This window comes from Leuresthes tenuis, unplaced genomic scaffold (assembly GCF_036924035.1).
Source record: "Leuresthes tenuis unplaced genomic scaffold, fLeuTen1.0.hap1 SCAF_3, whole genome shotgun sequence".
NCBI lineage: Eukaryota > Metazoa > Chordata > Actinopteri > Atheriniformes > Atherinopsidae > Leuresthes > Leuresthes tenuis.
In genome coordinates, this window is record NW_027325357.1 from 24,844,160 (window position 1) to 24,860,977 (window position 16,818).

General features: G+C 41.1%; 1 protein-coding gene across 1 annotated transcript in view; it reads left to right on the plus strand.

The window, feature by feature from the left end:
* The window catches only part of dnah1 (dynein, axonemal, heavy chain 1), a 28,922-nt gene extending 12,328 nt beyond the window's left edge, over window positions 1-16,594 (plus strand). The window contains exons 43-77 of the mRNA XM_072383055.1: window positions 242-399; window positions 644-817; window positions 1,148-1,326; window positions 1,605-1,835; window positions 2,068-2,264; window positions 2,553-2,688; window positions 2,841-3,049; window positions 3,160-3,331; window positions 3,812-4,003; window positions 4,100-4,210; window positions 4,454-4,639; window positions 4,751-4,942; window positions 5,138-5,305; window positions 5,421-5,612; window positions 6,090-6,221; window positions 6,392-6,517; window positions 6,728-6,847; window positions 7,063-7,212; window positions 7,315-7,475; window positions 8,030-8,258; window positions 8,342-8,537; window positions 9,146-9,297; window positions 9,410-9,606; window positions 9,736-9,880; window positions 10,472-10,630; window positions 11,172-11,303; window positions 11,450-11,620; window positions 11,789-11,968; window positions 12,415-12,591; window positions 13,193-13,363; window positions 13,511-13,641; window positions 14,856-15,000; window positions 15,227-15,433; window positions 15,625-15,859; window positions 16,306-16,594. Coding sequence (XP_072239156.1) covers window positions 242-399; window positions 644-817; window positions 1,148-1,326; window positions 1,605-1,835; window positions 2,068-2,264; window positions 2,553-2,688; window positions 2,841-3,049; window positions 3,160-3,331; window positions 3,812-4,003; window positions 4,100-4,210; window positions 4,454-4,639; window positions 4,751-4,942; window positions 5,138-5,305; window positions 5,421-5,612; window positions 6,090-6,221; window positions 6,392-6,517; window positions 6,728-6,847; window positions 7,063-7,212; window positions 7,315-7,475; window positions 8,030-8,258; window positions 8,342-8,537; window positions 9,146-9,297; window positions 9,410-9,606; window positions 9,736-9,880; window positions 10,472-10,630; window positions 11,172-11,303; window positions 11,450-11,620; window positions 11,789-11,968; window positions 12,415-12,591; window positions 13,193-13,363; window positions 13,511-13,641; window positions 14,856-15,000; window positions 15,227-15,433; window positions 15,625-15,859; window positions 16,306-16,427 — 5,935 coding nt within the window. The 3' untranslated portion in view covers window positions 16,428-16,594. The remainder of the gene's footprint in view (window positions 1-241; window positions 400-643; window positions 818-1,147; window positions 1,327-1,604; window positions 1,836-2,067; window positions 2,265-2,552; window positions 2,689-2,840; window positions 3,050-3,159; window positions 3,332-3,811; window positions 4,004-4,099; window positions 4,211-4,453; window positions 4,640-4,750; window positions 4,943-5,137; window positions 5,306-5,420; window positions 5,613-6,089; window positions 6,222-6,391; window positions 6,518-6,727; window positions 6,848-7,062; window positions 7,213-7,314; window positions 7,476-8,029; window positions 8,259-8,341; window positions 8,538-9,145; window positions 9,298-9,409; window positions 9,607-9,735; window positions 9,881-10,471; window positions 10,631-11,171; window positions 11,304-11,449; window positions 11,621-11,788; window positions 11,969-12,414; window positions 12,592-13,192; window positions 13,364-13,510; window positions 13,642-14,855; window positions 15,001-15,226; window positions 15,434-15,624; window positions 15,860-16,305) is intronic.
* The last annotated feature ends 224 nt before the right edge of the window (window positions 16,595-16,818 follow it).

The following is a 16,818-nucleotide window of genomic DNA, read 5'->3' on the forward strand; positions in this document are numbered from 1 at the left end:
TGAAACACATTGAGACTTTTGCTCGGTTTGAAAAACATTCTAAAAGATAAGCATCGTTTGAAAATGACCTCTTAAAACTGAGCGTAGCTGACTGTTGATTAAAACATTTATTAAAAAACAACTATTTAAGAGCTTAAACTTTAAATCTTTTATGTCAAATTAACACAATACACTGCCAACTAGACAATACGCATAAAAACATGTTTTGAGGCTTTCCTTTTGATTGATGTTTGTGTGTCAGACGGAGAGGTGTGCTTGGACCTCCAGTAGGGAAGCAGTTTATCTTTTTCATTGATGACCTAAATATGCCCATGTTGGGAACTCATGGTTCTCAGCCTCCGATTGAACTGCTGAGACAGTGGATGGACCACGGCGGCTGGTATAACAGGAAGCAGATAGGTGGGAACATTCAAGCAAATCTTACTTTCCTAATTCTCTTGTTTCGTGCTGTGATTGCTGTAAAGTTAAACTTCTAGTTTAATTTGGATCTGATTGTGCAGTGTTCTACAATGCTGTACCCGGTCTACAATATTAATCATTTATGTTGGGTTGCTAAGATTTGTGTTTGATTAGAGATATTGTGAAGACATGAAGCACTCGTGGGACTGAGCGTCTCTTTGTGTCTCCTGTTGTTTTTATTCAGGGACCTTTGATCACTTAGTAGATATAAATTTTGCGTGTGCAATGGAAACCCCAGGGGGAGGGAGAAACCCCATCACTCAGCGCTTCACACGCCATTTCAACATCCTGTCCGTTACTGAAATGGAGGATGCCAGCAAGAAAAAGATTTTCTCAACCATTCTAGAAAGTTGGATGGGTGAGTCGAGGTTGCCATTGTATTAGAATTTAAGACCTAATTTTCAAGAAAGGCCAGTGGTTGCTGAATAGATTAAGATAAGTGACTCTTTGTTCCCTTTCACATGAAAATATGAGTAAAAAGAAACTAAGTTTTGTCCTGAACAATACAAAAGCTGTCGCAAAATAATTAGATTTCATGTGAAATTATTTTATTCATAAAGTAAATACTGCATGAATTTCAAAAAGAAGACCAGTGCTTTTAAAAGTGTCTCTGATAATTCTTGCATCCAGATTTCCCTCTGTAATTTCTTTCTTCCATCCCATTACTATTATTTATTTTTTTTAACAGGACCTGTGTCAGTAATCCAGCCACTGAATGAGAATCTTGTTGATGCCACTATCCGAGTCTACGCAGCCGTTACCTCTCATTTGCTCCCAACTCCACCAAAGTCTCATTACACCTTCAACCTCAGAGACCTGTCAAAGGTCTTCCAGGGCATCGTCATGGCTGAGGCTAGCATGATCGAGGTAGTCATCTCTAACACAATTAAATCTTTTCAGGAGCATCAGAAATAATCACGTGACTGATATAAAATAGGTGTGAGAGTAACTTCTTACCAGTTTAGTTACTTGATCCAGACAGTTCATGAACTGTGTGACACGGTGGGATAACTTAGTATTCCTTATGAGGATGATTAGAAGCACTAAGTGTATGTAAATACACTGAATTTGAACTGAAGGGAAAAGAAAGCAGGTGTTACTGTACATCTGAAAATCCTAAATTTTAAAATTGCATCACTTTTTAGGATAAACCGCAGCTACTGCAGCTGTGGTATCACGAAAGCTGTCGAGTTTTCCAGGATCGCCTCGTGTGTACTGAGGATAGAGAGTGGCTCAACAAGCTCCTGAAGGACTGCATTCAAGAGTTTGACTGCTGCTTTGATGAGATTATGCCCTGCCACCCTGTTCTGTATGGAGATTTTATGATTCCTGGAGCTGGAGGCAAGGTCTACACCCTCATAGAAGACAAGGAAACGGTGAGCGGGGTCAACAGTTTTAGGTAGCACACATCTAACATTTTGTAGATGAAATTAAATTCAATGGATAGCGATGTTGTGCTTTATGAAGTTGTTTCATTTTGTGATCCCCACTCGTTCGCTTTTGTCTACTTTGAAGTATACATATGTAGGGAACTGTATTATCTGTCAAAATATTTAAATTTTCTTTATCCCAGTTTGACATTGTTATTCATTCTGTGACTTTTTCTAGCTGACAAAAGTGATGGAGAAGTACATGGAAGACTACAATCAGAGCGGCACGACCAAGATGAAGTTGGTGCTTTTTATGGATGCCATTGAGCATGTATGTCGGATCAACCGCATCTTGCGCCAGCCCCTGGGAAACGCCCTGCTCCTTGGAGTGGGTGGCAGTGGCCGCCGGTCACTCACTAAACTTGCCTCATATATGTGAGACTTTTACTTTACAGCTGACTGAATATACTTTTCATGAAACATACACTTTTCTTCAAATGTAATTTTTTTTTAACCAAAGATAGAGTACAAATCTTCTTTTTTTTTTTTTTTTTTACAAAAGTAGCATTATTTGTTTACTTAGCAGTTAAACATCCGAAAAGTGTGAAAATCCTTTTTTTAAATTGTGCACATATAAAGCACACATGATTTACCTTTAATGTGATAAAGCAAAACCCACAGTGTGTTCCAATGATCATCTGACCCGTGATAATTCATATTCAGGTCCGGGTATGAGTGTTTCCAGATTGAACCGTCTAAGAACTATGGTCGAACAGAGTGGAGAGAGGATATTAAAAAACTCATGCTCAAGGCTGGCCTTCAAAACCAGAAGATCACCTTCCTCTTTGCAGATCCGCAGGTTTGTGGTCATTTTTTTCCTACTCTCTGATGCATGCGTTTGTAGGGACAACAGCATCGGTACCACACAAATATCCATAACAGTAATTACAGTGAATTTGTGTGCTGTGGATGCATTTTTGTCTTAAATATTGTTGAATATTAATTTGCCAGGTTAAGAAGGAGTCATTCCTGGAGGATATTAACTACGTTTTGAAAAGTGGTGATATTCCCAACCTGTATGCGGCCGATGAACAGGAGTGTATCCTGACAAAAATGAGGCCAGTGGTACGTGACAGGGGCCAGCTCCCAACTAAAGAAAATCTTATGGCTGCCTTCATCAGGAGAGTCCGCAGCAACGTGCACACCGTAGTCTGCATCAGGTTGGCGGTAGCATATTTTAAGTTTCTCCACCTATCTGTTTTGCATAATCCTTTCTTTTTAGTCTCCCTCTCACCTTTTGCTTATAGTTACCCTTATATTCCCTCTTCAGCCCTGTCGGTGAGGTATTTCGTGCGCGGATGCGGCGGTTTCCTTCGCTGGTGACATGTTGTACCATAGACTGGTTCAACACCTGGCCAGAGGAGGCGCTGCAGGCTGTGGCTACATCATTTCTAAATGAGTTGCCTGAGCTAGAAGTGAACCCCACAATCATGAGAGGACTGGTGAGAAACTGTCTGTGAGCACTTGTGTGTCAGCATGGCAAAAGCAAGGAACCATATATAATACCATATATATATATAAAGTACCATATAGCACAAATGGAAAGATTTCAGACAATTTAAAGCTGAACACATGTTGTTTTGTTACAGACTTGCAACAGACTACGGATGATGTTGCAATGTTTTACATCAGTCTAAATTTAGCTCCGACAGTATTTAGTCTTTGGGTTGTTCTTTTTATGATGAGTGATCAGCTAACATGATACTCTAACATAGATGATCAGTGTAATTCCAGTGTAATAATAATCTGCCAGGCTGAAGTGAAAACAGTCAAGTCGTTTTGACAGCAACAGACTTAGCTAACAAACATACCTACCAACTCTTTATGAAGCGGAATTATACCTTAATAATTTCAAATGAAACCAGTAGACATATGAGGCTAAAACGTTACAATACCCAAATTCTGTTTCTGACTGCCTCTAGACACTGATGTGTGTGAGGATTCACCAGATGGTAGTCAGGAAGAGTGAACAGTACCTGGCAGAACTATCTCGACACAACTATGTGACACCCAAGAGCTACCTGGAGCTGCTCAAAATATTTTCAGATCTCAATGGATGCAAGCAAATAGAACTTCGCAGTTCTTGTCAGCTCATGAGGACTGGTCTTGACAAGGCAAGGCACTGTTCAAGAGCCGTCAATTTTTGTTTTGATTTACGCTATTCTACTTAGCACTAAATAATGAATGTATGCTGTGTGGTGGTTCTGCAGCTTCGAAGCACAGCTGAACATGTGAGTAAGATGCAGGAGGAGCTGGAGATTATGAAGCCTCTCTTGGAGGAGGCTGCTAAGGATGCTGAAGTCACCATGGAAGCCATTAAAGTAAGGAGATATTAATACAGTTAGAAATCTCTGAACCATTCAAAATGCACATAGTTTGACTCAAAATACTCTAGACTCTGATATGTACTGTGTATAAGTTTTAAAAGTTGTTTTTTTCTAGAAAATAGTATAGTTAGTTATAGAGAAACTGTGGCCTTTTGTTTCGTTACTCACTTTGGAAAGCTTTCCAATTTGCAACCTTAATGTTGGATGTTGAGTGTAAGCATTGATCTGCATTGCTAGAAAGAGACAATAGTTGCAGAGGAGACCCGCAAGTCAGTGCAAGAGGTGGAAACCAAAGCTTCTGAGAAGGCACGTTTTGTTAGAGCCATCGCAGCAGACGCTCAGAGAGACAGAGACAAGGCTTTGCAAGCCCTGGATGCTGCCATCGCCAGCCTTCAGTCACTCAGTATGAACACTTTCGCCGAGGTACGGGTTTTTGATGATGATTAGTGATCATATTCTTCAATAACAATGCACTGTTAGCTTGCAGATTAAATATAACTTCCTAACAGTAATCAGTGTAATTTTATTCAATAGCTGCAAGCCATTCAGCAGCCTCCCCAGGGAGTGAAACTTGTTCTCGAGGCAGTGTGCAAAATGCAGGGCATCGAGCCTAATAAGGTACCTGGAGAGAAGCCTGACACCAGCGTTGATGACTACTTTGAGCCTGCAAAAGATCTTCTACAAGACCCCAGCAAGTTTCTGGAGAGTCTCCTTGAGTTTGATAAGGTAGAGTACATATCTAGAGCATTATTGTCGTACATTTCTATGTATAGTCTCATCAGAACATATTGCTGTACTTTCAGTTTTGCTTTTGAACTCTAAAGTTTTCTGAGTTTCAGTGTTCGAAGCAGCTTTGGTTATTTCCTGTTTAGGATCTACAAGAAGTGTTAAAAGCAGCTTTTTCTGTCACTCATAATGCAGGACAACATCCCAGATGATGTGATCAGTTCAATCCAGCCTTACATTGACAATGAAGAATTTCAGCCAGACTCCATGGCTGAGGTTTCCAAAGTCTGTACACCTCTTTGCCAGTGGGTGCGAGCAATGCATGCATATCACTTTGTGGCCAAAGCTGTGGAACCGAAACAAGTAAAAACTGGAATCTTCATTTGACATATTATCTTGATAATCTATGTAAAACACAGCTGTACATATGCCTCAAATGAGAGTCATGAAAGTGTTAAAAATGTAAAAATGTGTGCAGCAAGCTCTCCAGGAAGCCCAAAAGCACCTGACAGCAACTCAGAACGTGCTGAATGATGGAAAGAAACGACTGACAGCAGTGGAGGGCAGCATCGCCACTTTACAGGCCAAATACCACGACTATCAGGCTCAGAAGAACGAGCTACACAACAAATATCAACTGTTTGAGGCTCGCCTCATCCAAGCAAACAGGGTGAGAGGGAAAGATTAGATTTACATTAAACAAAAAACTCTATTGACCCCCAAGGAGGAAAGTTTAACATGACGACAATGGCTGAAACTGATCAGAGAAATATTCAGGAACAGTAAAGAAAAAAGAAAAAAATGTAGAAAAAGTCTCAGGTATGTACAAAATGTTCATAACTATATGTAGTGTATCACCCTAAAACAGATGTGTGATTTAGCAGAATACTGTATACAGAATATAATCAAGCATGAAGTGAGGACATGAATGTGTTATATTCATCCAACAGCCCTTAAATAGTGACATAGTGACATGTAGATATGATAGTTAAAAAAATATTTAAATGGAAAGATTAAGTGTAGCTCTTTTGTGCCAGGGCCAAAGAAAACACATTGTGATGATGCTATTTTGGAAAATCTTATGTATTTTTTTCAAATATTTATCATCAATGTTCAGATTCTTTTATTTTGCTGCATTGATCTCCAGCTGATAAGTGGACTGGCAGAGGAAGAAGCATGTTGGAGGGAAAAGGCACAACATCTTGACAACATGGTCAATAATTTAGCAGGTGACGTGCTTCTGTGTGCAGGATATGTGGCATACCTGGGACCCTTCACTGTAAGTTTGCCTTAGTGTATGTGAAATGTTTAGATACCCGCATGTGTGCATACCTCCTGGTGTAAGCCAATTTTGGTAGATGAGTGGTCATTTGTGTCTATGTCCTCCTATGCTGGCATATATTTGTGACTATCACTGCAGCAATATCTGTGGATTGGTCCTGTGTTTAGGGAGAGTACCGGGCGGCCATGGCAGAAGATTGGCTCCGTTTGTTCAAAGATCTGAGTGTTCCACATACTGACACACCCGATCTGCTCAACACTTTGGGAGATCCAGTCAAGATCCAGTCTTGGCAGGTCAGAAGCAGGCCATTCGCTGACCTTTAATACTGAAGCAGATTAGCACAGATTTAAATAGTTTAATTTGTTTGTCTTTGTATTTGGTTTTTATTTGTTAATCTGAATTAGCTTTTTTTGTGTGTGTGTGTGTGTGCCTTGAGACCTGAATAATCCAAAATTATAATTGTTCGTCTTAAATGTCATCATTTCATATTTCAATTTGCATAGATGTCCAGTCTGCCCATGGATGACTTTTTGATGGAGAACAGTGTGATTGCCCAGTATTCTCTGCGCTGGCCTCTGTTCATAGATCCTCAGGGACAGGCCAACAAATGGATCAGAAACATGGTGAGATACATTTTGATTGTACGTGTCATTGGGATACAAAGACCAAAACACTGAGAGCTGCATTCACATTTAAATGTATTGTCCAGATCACAAGTATAGTTCATGATCCAATGTAACACTAAGGGCTGGCATTGTGTGGTTTACTTGAGTAACAGTCTTCAATAAAAAAGACTGGATTTACTGCTCATCCATATTTGTTTCCTGTTGTGATTGAGGAGCGGGACAACAGTTTAAAGGTTATGAAGCTCAGTGATCAAGACTTCCTCCACAGTCTTGAGAATGCTATTCGCTTTGGTAAACCCTGCCTCTTGGAGAACGTAGGAGAGGAGCTCGATCTTGCACTGGAACCTGTTTTGTTGCAGCAGGTGATTACACACTAAGCTATAGCAAACAAAGTCATTGTATGATCGTGGTACTTAAATATCTACTACAGACTGGACTGCCTAACTCACGTGTATGGCTCTTAGACATTTAAGCAGCAAGGCAACACTGTTCTGTCGCTGGGGGATTCAGTCATCCCTTACCATGAAGGCTTCAGGATGTACATTACCACCAAGCTGCCGAATCCGCATTACTCTTCAGAGGTTTCTGACAAAGTCACCCTCATTAACTCCACCCTGTCTCCAAGGTAACACACATTTTAAGCCGAAAAAGGTAAACAGTTTGAATCATATTTTTTGTAGTTTAGGTCAGCTCTGCAGGGATCACAGTTTAATCAACCCCATCACTGAGATAGCTGACAACAAAACCGTGTATCTTCTGTTATTTTTCGTAGTGATTTTTATATCACAGAAATATCAAGGACTTGTTTCTTAAGACGTGGTTTGATATTTTGTCATTTTAAAGCAATTAATCGCTTTATCTAAGATTACTCAACAATCCTCTTCAAGTATTAAACTAGGCATTGTAATGGTATAGCATACTTTAGTGCCATTAGAAAGCAGTCAGAATGGAAATTCATAATATTAGTTGGTTTGCAAAATGTTGGCAAAGAATTTTTTGTATTCTCAAATTATGATTGTGGGCAAGGACAGAGGGCAGGTTTTTAGTAAAATAGTTGTGATTGTGTATCATATAGAAACCATTGATTGTTTTTGAATAGTTTTAGGAGGTGAAATCCAACCAACATGACTTAGTTGTACTGATGTTTGTGTGACTGTACATTGATGCGTATATTTTCAGTGGACTTGAAGACCAGTTGTTGTGCCGGCTGGTGGCTGAGGAGCGTCCTGACTTGGAGGAGGCAAGGAACCAGCTGATAATCAGTAATGCAGTATTAATGAAGCAGGAGCTGAAACAAACTGAAGATGAGATCCTGCACCGTCTCAGCTCCATGGAAGAAAACCCTGTGGACAATGAGGAGCTCATTCTAATGTTGGAGGCCTCTAAGATCAAAGTTGAAGAGATTAAGGTCAGACAGTAGAGGAGATTTAATGTCAACTCCCTTAAAAAGCTTCCTTTGAGGTGCGTTTTTTACTTTGGTTTCATTGGCAGGCTAAAGTGATGGCAGCAGAAAAGACTGAGCAGGACATTGATGCCACTCGTTTGCAGTATGTGCCGGTGGCTGTGCGTGCACGGCTCCTATTCTTCTGCGTATTAGACCTGTCCAATCTGGAACCAATGTACCACTATTCACTGGAATGGTTTATTGGCATCTTCATGACGGCTGTTGCCAACTCAAATACAGCAGGTAGAAAGACTTTTGTGTGTGCAGATGGAAACACAAAACAACACAAGACTACAAAGCTTAACAAACCATGTTTAGCTAGTTTATTCTTGTCCTCGTGATATCTAAGACTGAAGCAACATTTAAATGTCATCAGGCATTGTATTGACAGTTGATGTGCAAAAATTGTGACTAAATCAAATGTCAGATTGTTAAATAGTCTAACTGATTAAGTCAGAGTACCACATATGGAGGTTGATCAAATGCTGGCATTTTAATTAACAAATTTAACCACAATACATAATTGATTTGTTTTTTTTCAGGATTTGATCTATAAAATATTTGACACTTTGTGGATTTTATTCTTAACTGAAATCAGCCCTTTTGACCAGAACTCGGTATTAAATGAATATTTCCTGACGTAGATGTACATGCATGTTGTGCATTGTGTTTCAATGGAAACCATGAATACAGCCTACTGCTGATATTCGATCTAACACAAATAAACACAGCAAATAAATTATTCTAGGCTAGTGTATGAGAAAGTATTCAATTAATTCAATTTAACTTTCATTTGGTACTTTCTTACCGAGTTGTATGTGATATATTTTCCTTTGGCACATTTCACACAGAGACAGTGGAGAAGAGAATCACCAACATCAATGAATTGTTCACCTTCAGTCTGTACAGCAGAGTGTGCCACAGCCTGTTTGACAAACACAGACTCGTGTTTGCCTTTTTTCTGTGCGCTCGCATCATGATGAGCGACAATAAAATCAACATGGTGAGCAACAGGGGAAATATGATTCTGTCCTCTTCTTTTGGAACTCATAAAATACAAAAATTCACCTAGTTTTAAGTGCTCTTGATGACTCCACATGTTCTCTCTGTGGCAGGCTGAGTGGCGCTACCTGCTCTCTGGAGGTATACCTGTTCGAGAGCTGACAAATCCAGCAGGAGAATGGCTCTCGGAGCGAGCCTGGCAGGACATTTTAGGCCTCAGCACTCTTGAAAACTTCAGTAAACTGGCAGAGAGCTTCATTGAACACGTGCATGGCTTCAAAAAGATTTTTGACAGCAACCACCCACACAGGCATGGAAAGATAGTCACTGTAAAGTTAACTGCTGTGTTAACACACGTTCTTTTCTTTCGTTTGTTTGTACTATGCAGAAGTTGTCAATATTGAATAATAAGGCTTTGTTTGTGTGTGTTTGTCTAAAGAGAGCCCCTCCCAGGAGAATGGAACTCCAAGCTGGACTCATTCCAGAAGCTGCTGATCCTTCGATGTCTGAGGGCTGACAGCCTCATTCAGGGGCTGCAGGACTTTGTCTCCACGCATTTGGGAGAGCGTTTTATTGAGCCTCAGGTTCAGTCTCTGTCCTCCACATTGCCTTTGTGTTCTTTTCCAAACCCACTTTCTGCTGTTGTTAATCTCCCTGACCATGGTTTCAAAGCATGTTATTCCTCAACTGTGATAGTTTTGCTTCGCCCCTCTCGCAGTGAAACTAATCCATGTTTGTCCTTGCTCTTGAAGGCTTTTCTCCAACGTTTATTTTTGTCATCTTGAGCACTAGAGACTTCTCATGCTCTCTTGCTTTATTTGCCATACTGCTAGTTGTTGAAATCTACTCCACTTCCATTGCTATGGTTCTCTTTAAGCTCTTAAACACCTATCATTGGTGGTTTACGAAGTGCTTTCCCCACAATATGTCACTGCTGGAGTGGTGGCACATACACCAGATATAGTACTAAAAATTGCAAAGAGATTTTCTTGGGGCAGATGGGTTCATTTGGCAAGGACTTAAACATAATAAATGTTGACTAATAGGTAAAAGTTAATTCTGGGTGGACGTACATCTTTGCAAATATTGGCTGATGAAGCTGCTGAAAATAATCGTTTTCCATATGGTAAAACACCAGGATATTATGGCTTGTCTTCCTTTCTATCTTTCTGCAGACATCAGACTTGTCTGCGGTCTTCGAGGCGTCGTCCCCTGTTACTCCCCTGATCCTCGTCCTTACTCCTGGCACTGACCCTGCTGCTCACTTCTACAGCTTTGCTGATGTCATGCAGTTCTCCAAGAAAACGAGTGCCATCTCACTGGGTCAAGGCCAGGTCTCTGACTTAATTTACGTTGTATGGTTCCACTTGTCTGATCTGTTTCTGATTGAATTCAGGGCGCTGCACCACAACGACTGAACAAACGCTAGATTCCAGGGGATGTAGTAAGTTACAAAAAAAAGAAAGAGAAAGAAAAAGATTTAAAAAAAACTCATATTCTGGTTTTAGGGTAAATGCAAACTCAATGTCGGTAAACCTTACACTTAGCTGGTTCTATTTCCCAGCAGCACACTCATCCTGTGGCTGTTCAGTAGGTGTTAGTATGTGTTTTTACCACATTACTGGATGTTACACGAGTTAAAAATCGTGTTTAATCCTGGGCTGTCTAATCCTATCCTCAATTTCTGTGACTGAGGACTCTGAAACCTTCATGAAAGACACCGAATTTGAATATGTAAACTCTTTCAGCTACTCACTCCTTGAACAGAATCAAATCAGCTTTCTGTCTTGGAATAAAACCTCACAAAGTCACTTTTATGAGTCAACTCTTGCCCTCGTCTTCATAACTATCTTTTCCTCTGCTGTTGTGATGCAGGGTCCCTTGGCTGAGACGATGATGCGTGCTGCTATGGAAAGAGGTCAGTGGGTCTTTTTCCAGAACTGTCACCTGGCACTCAGCTGGATGCCTACCTTGGAGAGACTCACTGAAAGTATTGACCCAGTGAAGGTTAGAACATGTGTACATCTAAGCACTGAAATACAGCAGCTACTGACACAAAAAATAGCCTTTCCATTTTTTTCTGCTGTATAAAATCACTTTCTGTTCCTGTTATAGTGTTATATGATTGCTCTACTGTTCCTTTTCATGCACAGGTGCACAAGGACTTCCGCCTGTGGCTCACAAGTCTTCCCAGCAGCAAGTTCCCTGTGTCCATTCTCCAGAATGGTTCCAAGATTACCGTCGAGTCTCCAAGGGGCATCAAGGCCAAATTGCAGAAGACCTACATGAGATTCACAAACGATTTCAATTTTTCTTCCCCCAAGGTCTGTGTCTCTCTGAATCACCCTACAAATGAGCCTGTTCCCCTCCTCATAATCACCTCCTTATTACTCACTTTTGATTTAAAATTGTGTTCCTAAAACATTTGTAGTTACTATATTTGCCGTGAGTGGGGTAGTGTCTCTTAAGTTATTTCTCTCCACACTTTGTAGACAGGACACTTGAAGTCGTTGCTCCTGTCTCTCTGCCTGTTCCATGGAATTGCTCTGGAGCGAAGAAAGTTTGGCCCTTTGGGCCTTAACATTCCCTATGAGTTCACCGATGATGATCTGAACATCTGTATCAGCCAGCTGAAAACCTTCCTGGACATGTACCAGGACATCCCATACAAGGTTGGAGAGCGAAAGCTTTTGTCTGCATTCGACTATCTGTTAGTCAGTATAGTAACTACAGACCACTCCTCCATATCTGTAGCTCCTCCATACCTCCATTATACACTGCTGCTGTAAATTGTTTCTTTTCACTATTTATAGTTCAGTTTGATTTGATTTGATTTATGAATCCCAACAAATGTCATCTAAAGACACTTCAGTGACACAGTCCAGTTCAAGCCAATTGTATTCCACTTCATTGTAATTCAGTCATAATCCAGTAAAATCAAATCAACTGAAATTCAAATTAGTCCAATTCATACAATCCCATTTAAAAACAAATACGGTAAATAAAAGTTTAAGTATAAACTGTAAGTAGAAAGTAAGTTCTGGTCTCAGTCAGACAATATGTGTGTGTTGAGCATGTTCATTTGTCCGTTTCCCCTTTTTGTCCTCCACCTGTCCAGGTTCTAAAATACACTGCCGGGGAGATTATCTATGGAGGTCGTGTAACAGATGACTGGGACAGACGATGTCTGCTCAGCGTGCTGGAGGACTTCTATTGTCCTGCTGTTCTTAGTGCTGATCATGTCTACTCATCGTCTGGAATCTATCGACAAATAGACTCTAATCTGGATGTCAAGGTTAGATAAGCACAGAAGCATTTAAGAGACAGTGTGCATTAGCCTTGAACTCTATAAAAACATACACACCTTTTGTTCACTGCATGATATGGTCAGAATTGCAGTGCAATACACAGCAATGCTGACACTTGCACCACTATTCTAATATAAATCAGCCTTAGAGGGAAGAGTTTCTGGAGATTAGAACAGTTGAGACATTTATCACCACAACTACTGCAGTATTGAACTCACAGTATTGACGACATGTTTCAGGGGCCATCTGGCACGACTTTAAGTCATCCCTTTGTGTGAATTCATTCTCTAGCAAATTGACAATAACAAAGAAGGATGTTTTCTCTGTTCTTGCTGCTGTTCGCTCACAGGAAAAAATAAGGAGGTAAGGGTGTCAGTATGTGGTCTGTCTGCAGTCACATGACTGTAGACGTGGTTGATGTTAAGAAGGGTTGTGTGCAGATTTTGGGACAGTCTTAAAGCTCGCATTTTGAACAGTAACGATAAATGCAGTCTATACTGATTTTCTTGAATATTATAAGCAAAACATGTCCAATTTTTCCACTGCTGGCCACCTGAGTGACCTGTTGTCATGGCATTCTAATCCTAGGCTTATTTAGCATATATACGGGGTTTACCCATCAATGATACGCCTGAGGTCTTTGGTCTCCATGACAACGCTAACATCCGCTATGCCCAGAGCGAGACCTTCACCTTGTTGGAAGCTATAGTTCGCCTCCAACCCCGTGCTACGTCATCTGAAGGCAAATCTCAGGAGGAGGTACACCTGTAGACTGATTGATTTCCTCTTCTTGTTTGTCTTCTTTATTCATACTTCTTACATCAGTTATTGTATTCATACTGTACAGGTGGAACAGTTGAAGACATGTAATATTTTATCCGTGATCTGCCTCCTCATGTACTGTAGATGGTGGAGGAGATCGTGGCTGGCATTGTTGAAAAGGTCCCCCAGCCTTTCAGTATTCAGGAGGTGATTGAAAAGTATCCAGTCCTCTATGAGGAGTCCATGAACACAGTGCTTGTCCATGAGGTTATCAGGTAAGATGGGACTGCACTATAAGGCGATGCCACACATTACATTGAAGAGCAGGTTATTATGTTCCACTACTTTGCTCACACGATCAGGACTTGAAAGACATGACTAAATTCAAATGGCCATTATTGTAAAAAAAACATTTTTAAGTTGGTTGAGTTTCATCAGGAATTACTGCAGTTAGGTCCTTTTATGCGGAGCAGTGCCGTCAATAGATCAGTCACCCTATCTGATGAGAATCTGAACAAAAAAAAAAGGTAAAGTAATGATTATCATAGTTAAATGTGTAACCAGTAACGTAATGTTTCCTGTAGAGACTGGAATCAGGAATTGCAGGCTTCTGAAGTCTGCACCCATGATTTGATGGCTCTGTGACTATATTGTGATAATAGCTGCTTTCTCACCTGAGCTGATGTAGTCTGGAGGCCAGAAATCTAATGAAGGTGGCAGACTGTTTTTTTTATTTGAATTGGTAGTGACCAGCAGACCTGTCAACCTTTCTTAAAAGAATTCTAATATTTATCTCATACACAGCACTTAGACGCTATATATGGAGAAACTGAGGGTGCCCAGACAGTGTGTTTGCTTTGAGAACCCTCTTCAAGTTTAAACAACAACTACTTTTTCTCCTGCTTTGTTATTACTGAGTGACTTATGAATTGTTATGACTTTGTTTTCCATAGCTTGGCGAAGTGTATATTTTACACAGTAAATGCATATGCTCCTTTAATTATTCATTATAAGGTCAAATATGAGGCCACGTGCATGAGCTGAACTCTGAACTAAAACTGAGTTGGAACTGAGTTGACCTGTTGACTGTCGTTTGGAAAGGAAACTTTTTTGTTGCTCTTGCATGATGTTGGATTTCAGCTGCTCAGCAGCTCTGGTCCACTTTTGTCAAATTTCCATTGATTAATGTTTTCAGTGGGTCTTGACTGTTTCTGGCCAGTTTTGGCCCATGTCCTGTAACGCAGCCACATGTCATTATAGATGCTGCTTTTTCTAACTGCACAGATGGGAAGAGGGGTGACCCGTTTTTAAAGGAATTACCGGTTTCTACTCGCTCTCAACTGGAATGAGCTGTGGAGTGAAGAACAATGTTCTCTGTCAGCAGTGTTCAGAACTAGCTTCACGCCTTTGTGTCTTGTCTTATGTGCAGTCCCAAAGATTGCAGTCTTGACTGCAGGGGGTTTCAGTAATGGTATGTTTTGTCTCTCAGATACAACAAGTTGCTGGAGGTCATCTCTCAGAGTCTCAGTGATGTGGTGATGGCCCTGAAAGGTTTAGAGGTGATGTCATCGGAGCTGGAGCTAATGGCCCGTAGCTTGTTAAACAACATGGTGCCTGACATGTGGAAAGCCAAGGCAAGACACACACACAGACAGGTTTTTCAGTCCGTTTGATTCTCTGACGGTATGTCATGTGAATGTGTGAATGCATTCTGTTTGGACTTTGGTGTTAGAAACACTGCTTATTTTTGGGGACGCCTCTGTTCCCGCTTCTGGTCAGTGTCCACTATCATGCTGCTTTCTAGGAATACACAGAACTGTTAGCTAATGCAGCTCTTTACCTGTGCGGCTCTCTTTTCAGGCCTATCCGTCTCTGAAACCTCTGGCCTCCTGGGTGTCAGACCTACTTCAGCGGATTGGTTTCCTGCAGAGATGGATCTCTAATGGCTTTCCACCTGTCTTCTGGATTAGTGGCTTATTTTTCCCACAGGCATTTCTCACAGGAACCCTCCAGGATTACGCCCGTCGCTCTGGCACCTCTTTTGACACAATTGGATTTGACACCGAGGTCACTGCAACTACTTTTGTCTTACTAGTTTAAAACATGTTAATTTATGTGTTGTTATTACACTGCTACATATTTAAATTGATGGTAAGGATCAACTTTCTTTTGTGACTTTAACAGTTACTCTGAAATATTAGGCTTCCCCTAACCGTGACACACTTTCTTCCCCATCCCTTCTGTAATGCCTCCCTCAGGTGATGGTGAAGTCAGTGTCAGAGATAACAGAAATACCGAACACTGGCTGCTACATCCATGGTCTATTCCTGGAGGGGGCTTGCTGGGATAAGGAGGCAGGTCGGCTCAGAGAATCCAGGCCCAAGGAGCTCTACACGCAAATGGCCGTCATCTGGCTGGTCCCCAAACCCAACCGCAAACCTCCAACCTCCAGGGTCTACATTTGCCCCATCTACAAAACGCTCAGACGAGCTGGTAAGTACATGGAGGCCTAAAAGTGATAGGGTGCATCTATACTTTATACAGCAGACAGATATGCTGGGGCTTAACTCACATGCTCAGGTGCTTTGGAATTTTTATGGACAAAGAGTAGCAGGATAAGCACATGTATGAGACTTTCACTCAGGTTATGAACTTGATGTTGTGATTTAGCGTGGGAGTGCTTGCTCAAGTGTTTGTGTCTATCTCCTCTTAGTGGATTTATTACACACTCAAAATAGACTCCAGTTAGTGTCAAGTTTCACGAAGCATCTGAAAGTGCAGCTCAGTATTTTCCACCCACAGCACGAAGCCAACACCTCATGATGGCTCATTAGACTGCTCAGAAATATTTAACTCAGGGCAGGGATGGAAAAACACAAGCAATTTCAAATTTCTTTTATGTGTCACTGAATGGCCTCCTGCTCTCTGTACATTTGTAGGGACCCCGTCTACCTCTGGCCATTCCACCGACTGCGTGACTGCAGTGGAGCTGCCCACAGATCACAGCCAGAGACACTGGATCAAACGGGGAGTTGCTCTCATCTGTGCACTGGACTACTGAGCACATGCACACTTTTTCAGATAAATGGTTCACATCTGTGCTTCACAGCCCGCACTGACGATGTTTGTAGTTGTGTGTGATCAGGCTAACTCCAATCAGACTTTTCTTCATAAGATATTCACCACATGGCTTTGGGAATGTGTTCTCTTAAACTAAGCCTGTGTAATAAACCGTACTTTACTATGCAATATTGACATGATATTGTCATCTGTGAGTATTTTTCTTTGGCAGAGTCACTTTGTCAGTGCAGTCCCGCTGCAGAGCTTCTGGGGACAGTCTGAGAACAGTTCGTAGCATTTTCCATTGTTCTGTTTCGTACGCATGTCCTCCACAGTGCTCACTGATTGCTGAGCTGAATTTCCGCACTGCTCCTTTAAGGCGGCAGCTTAGG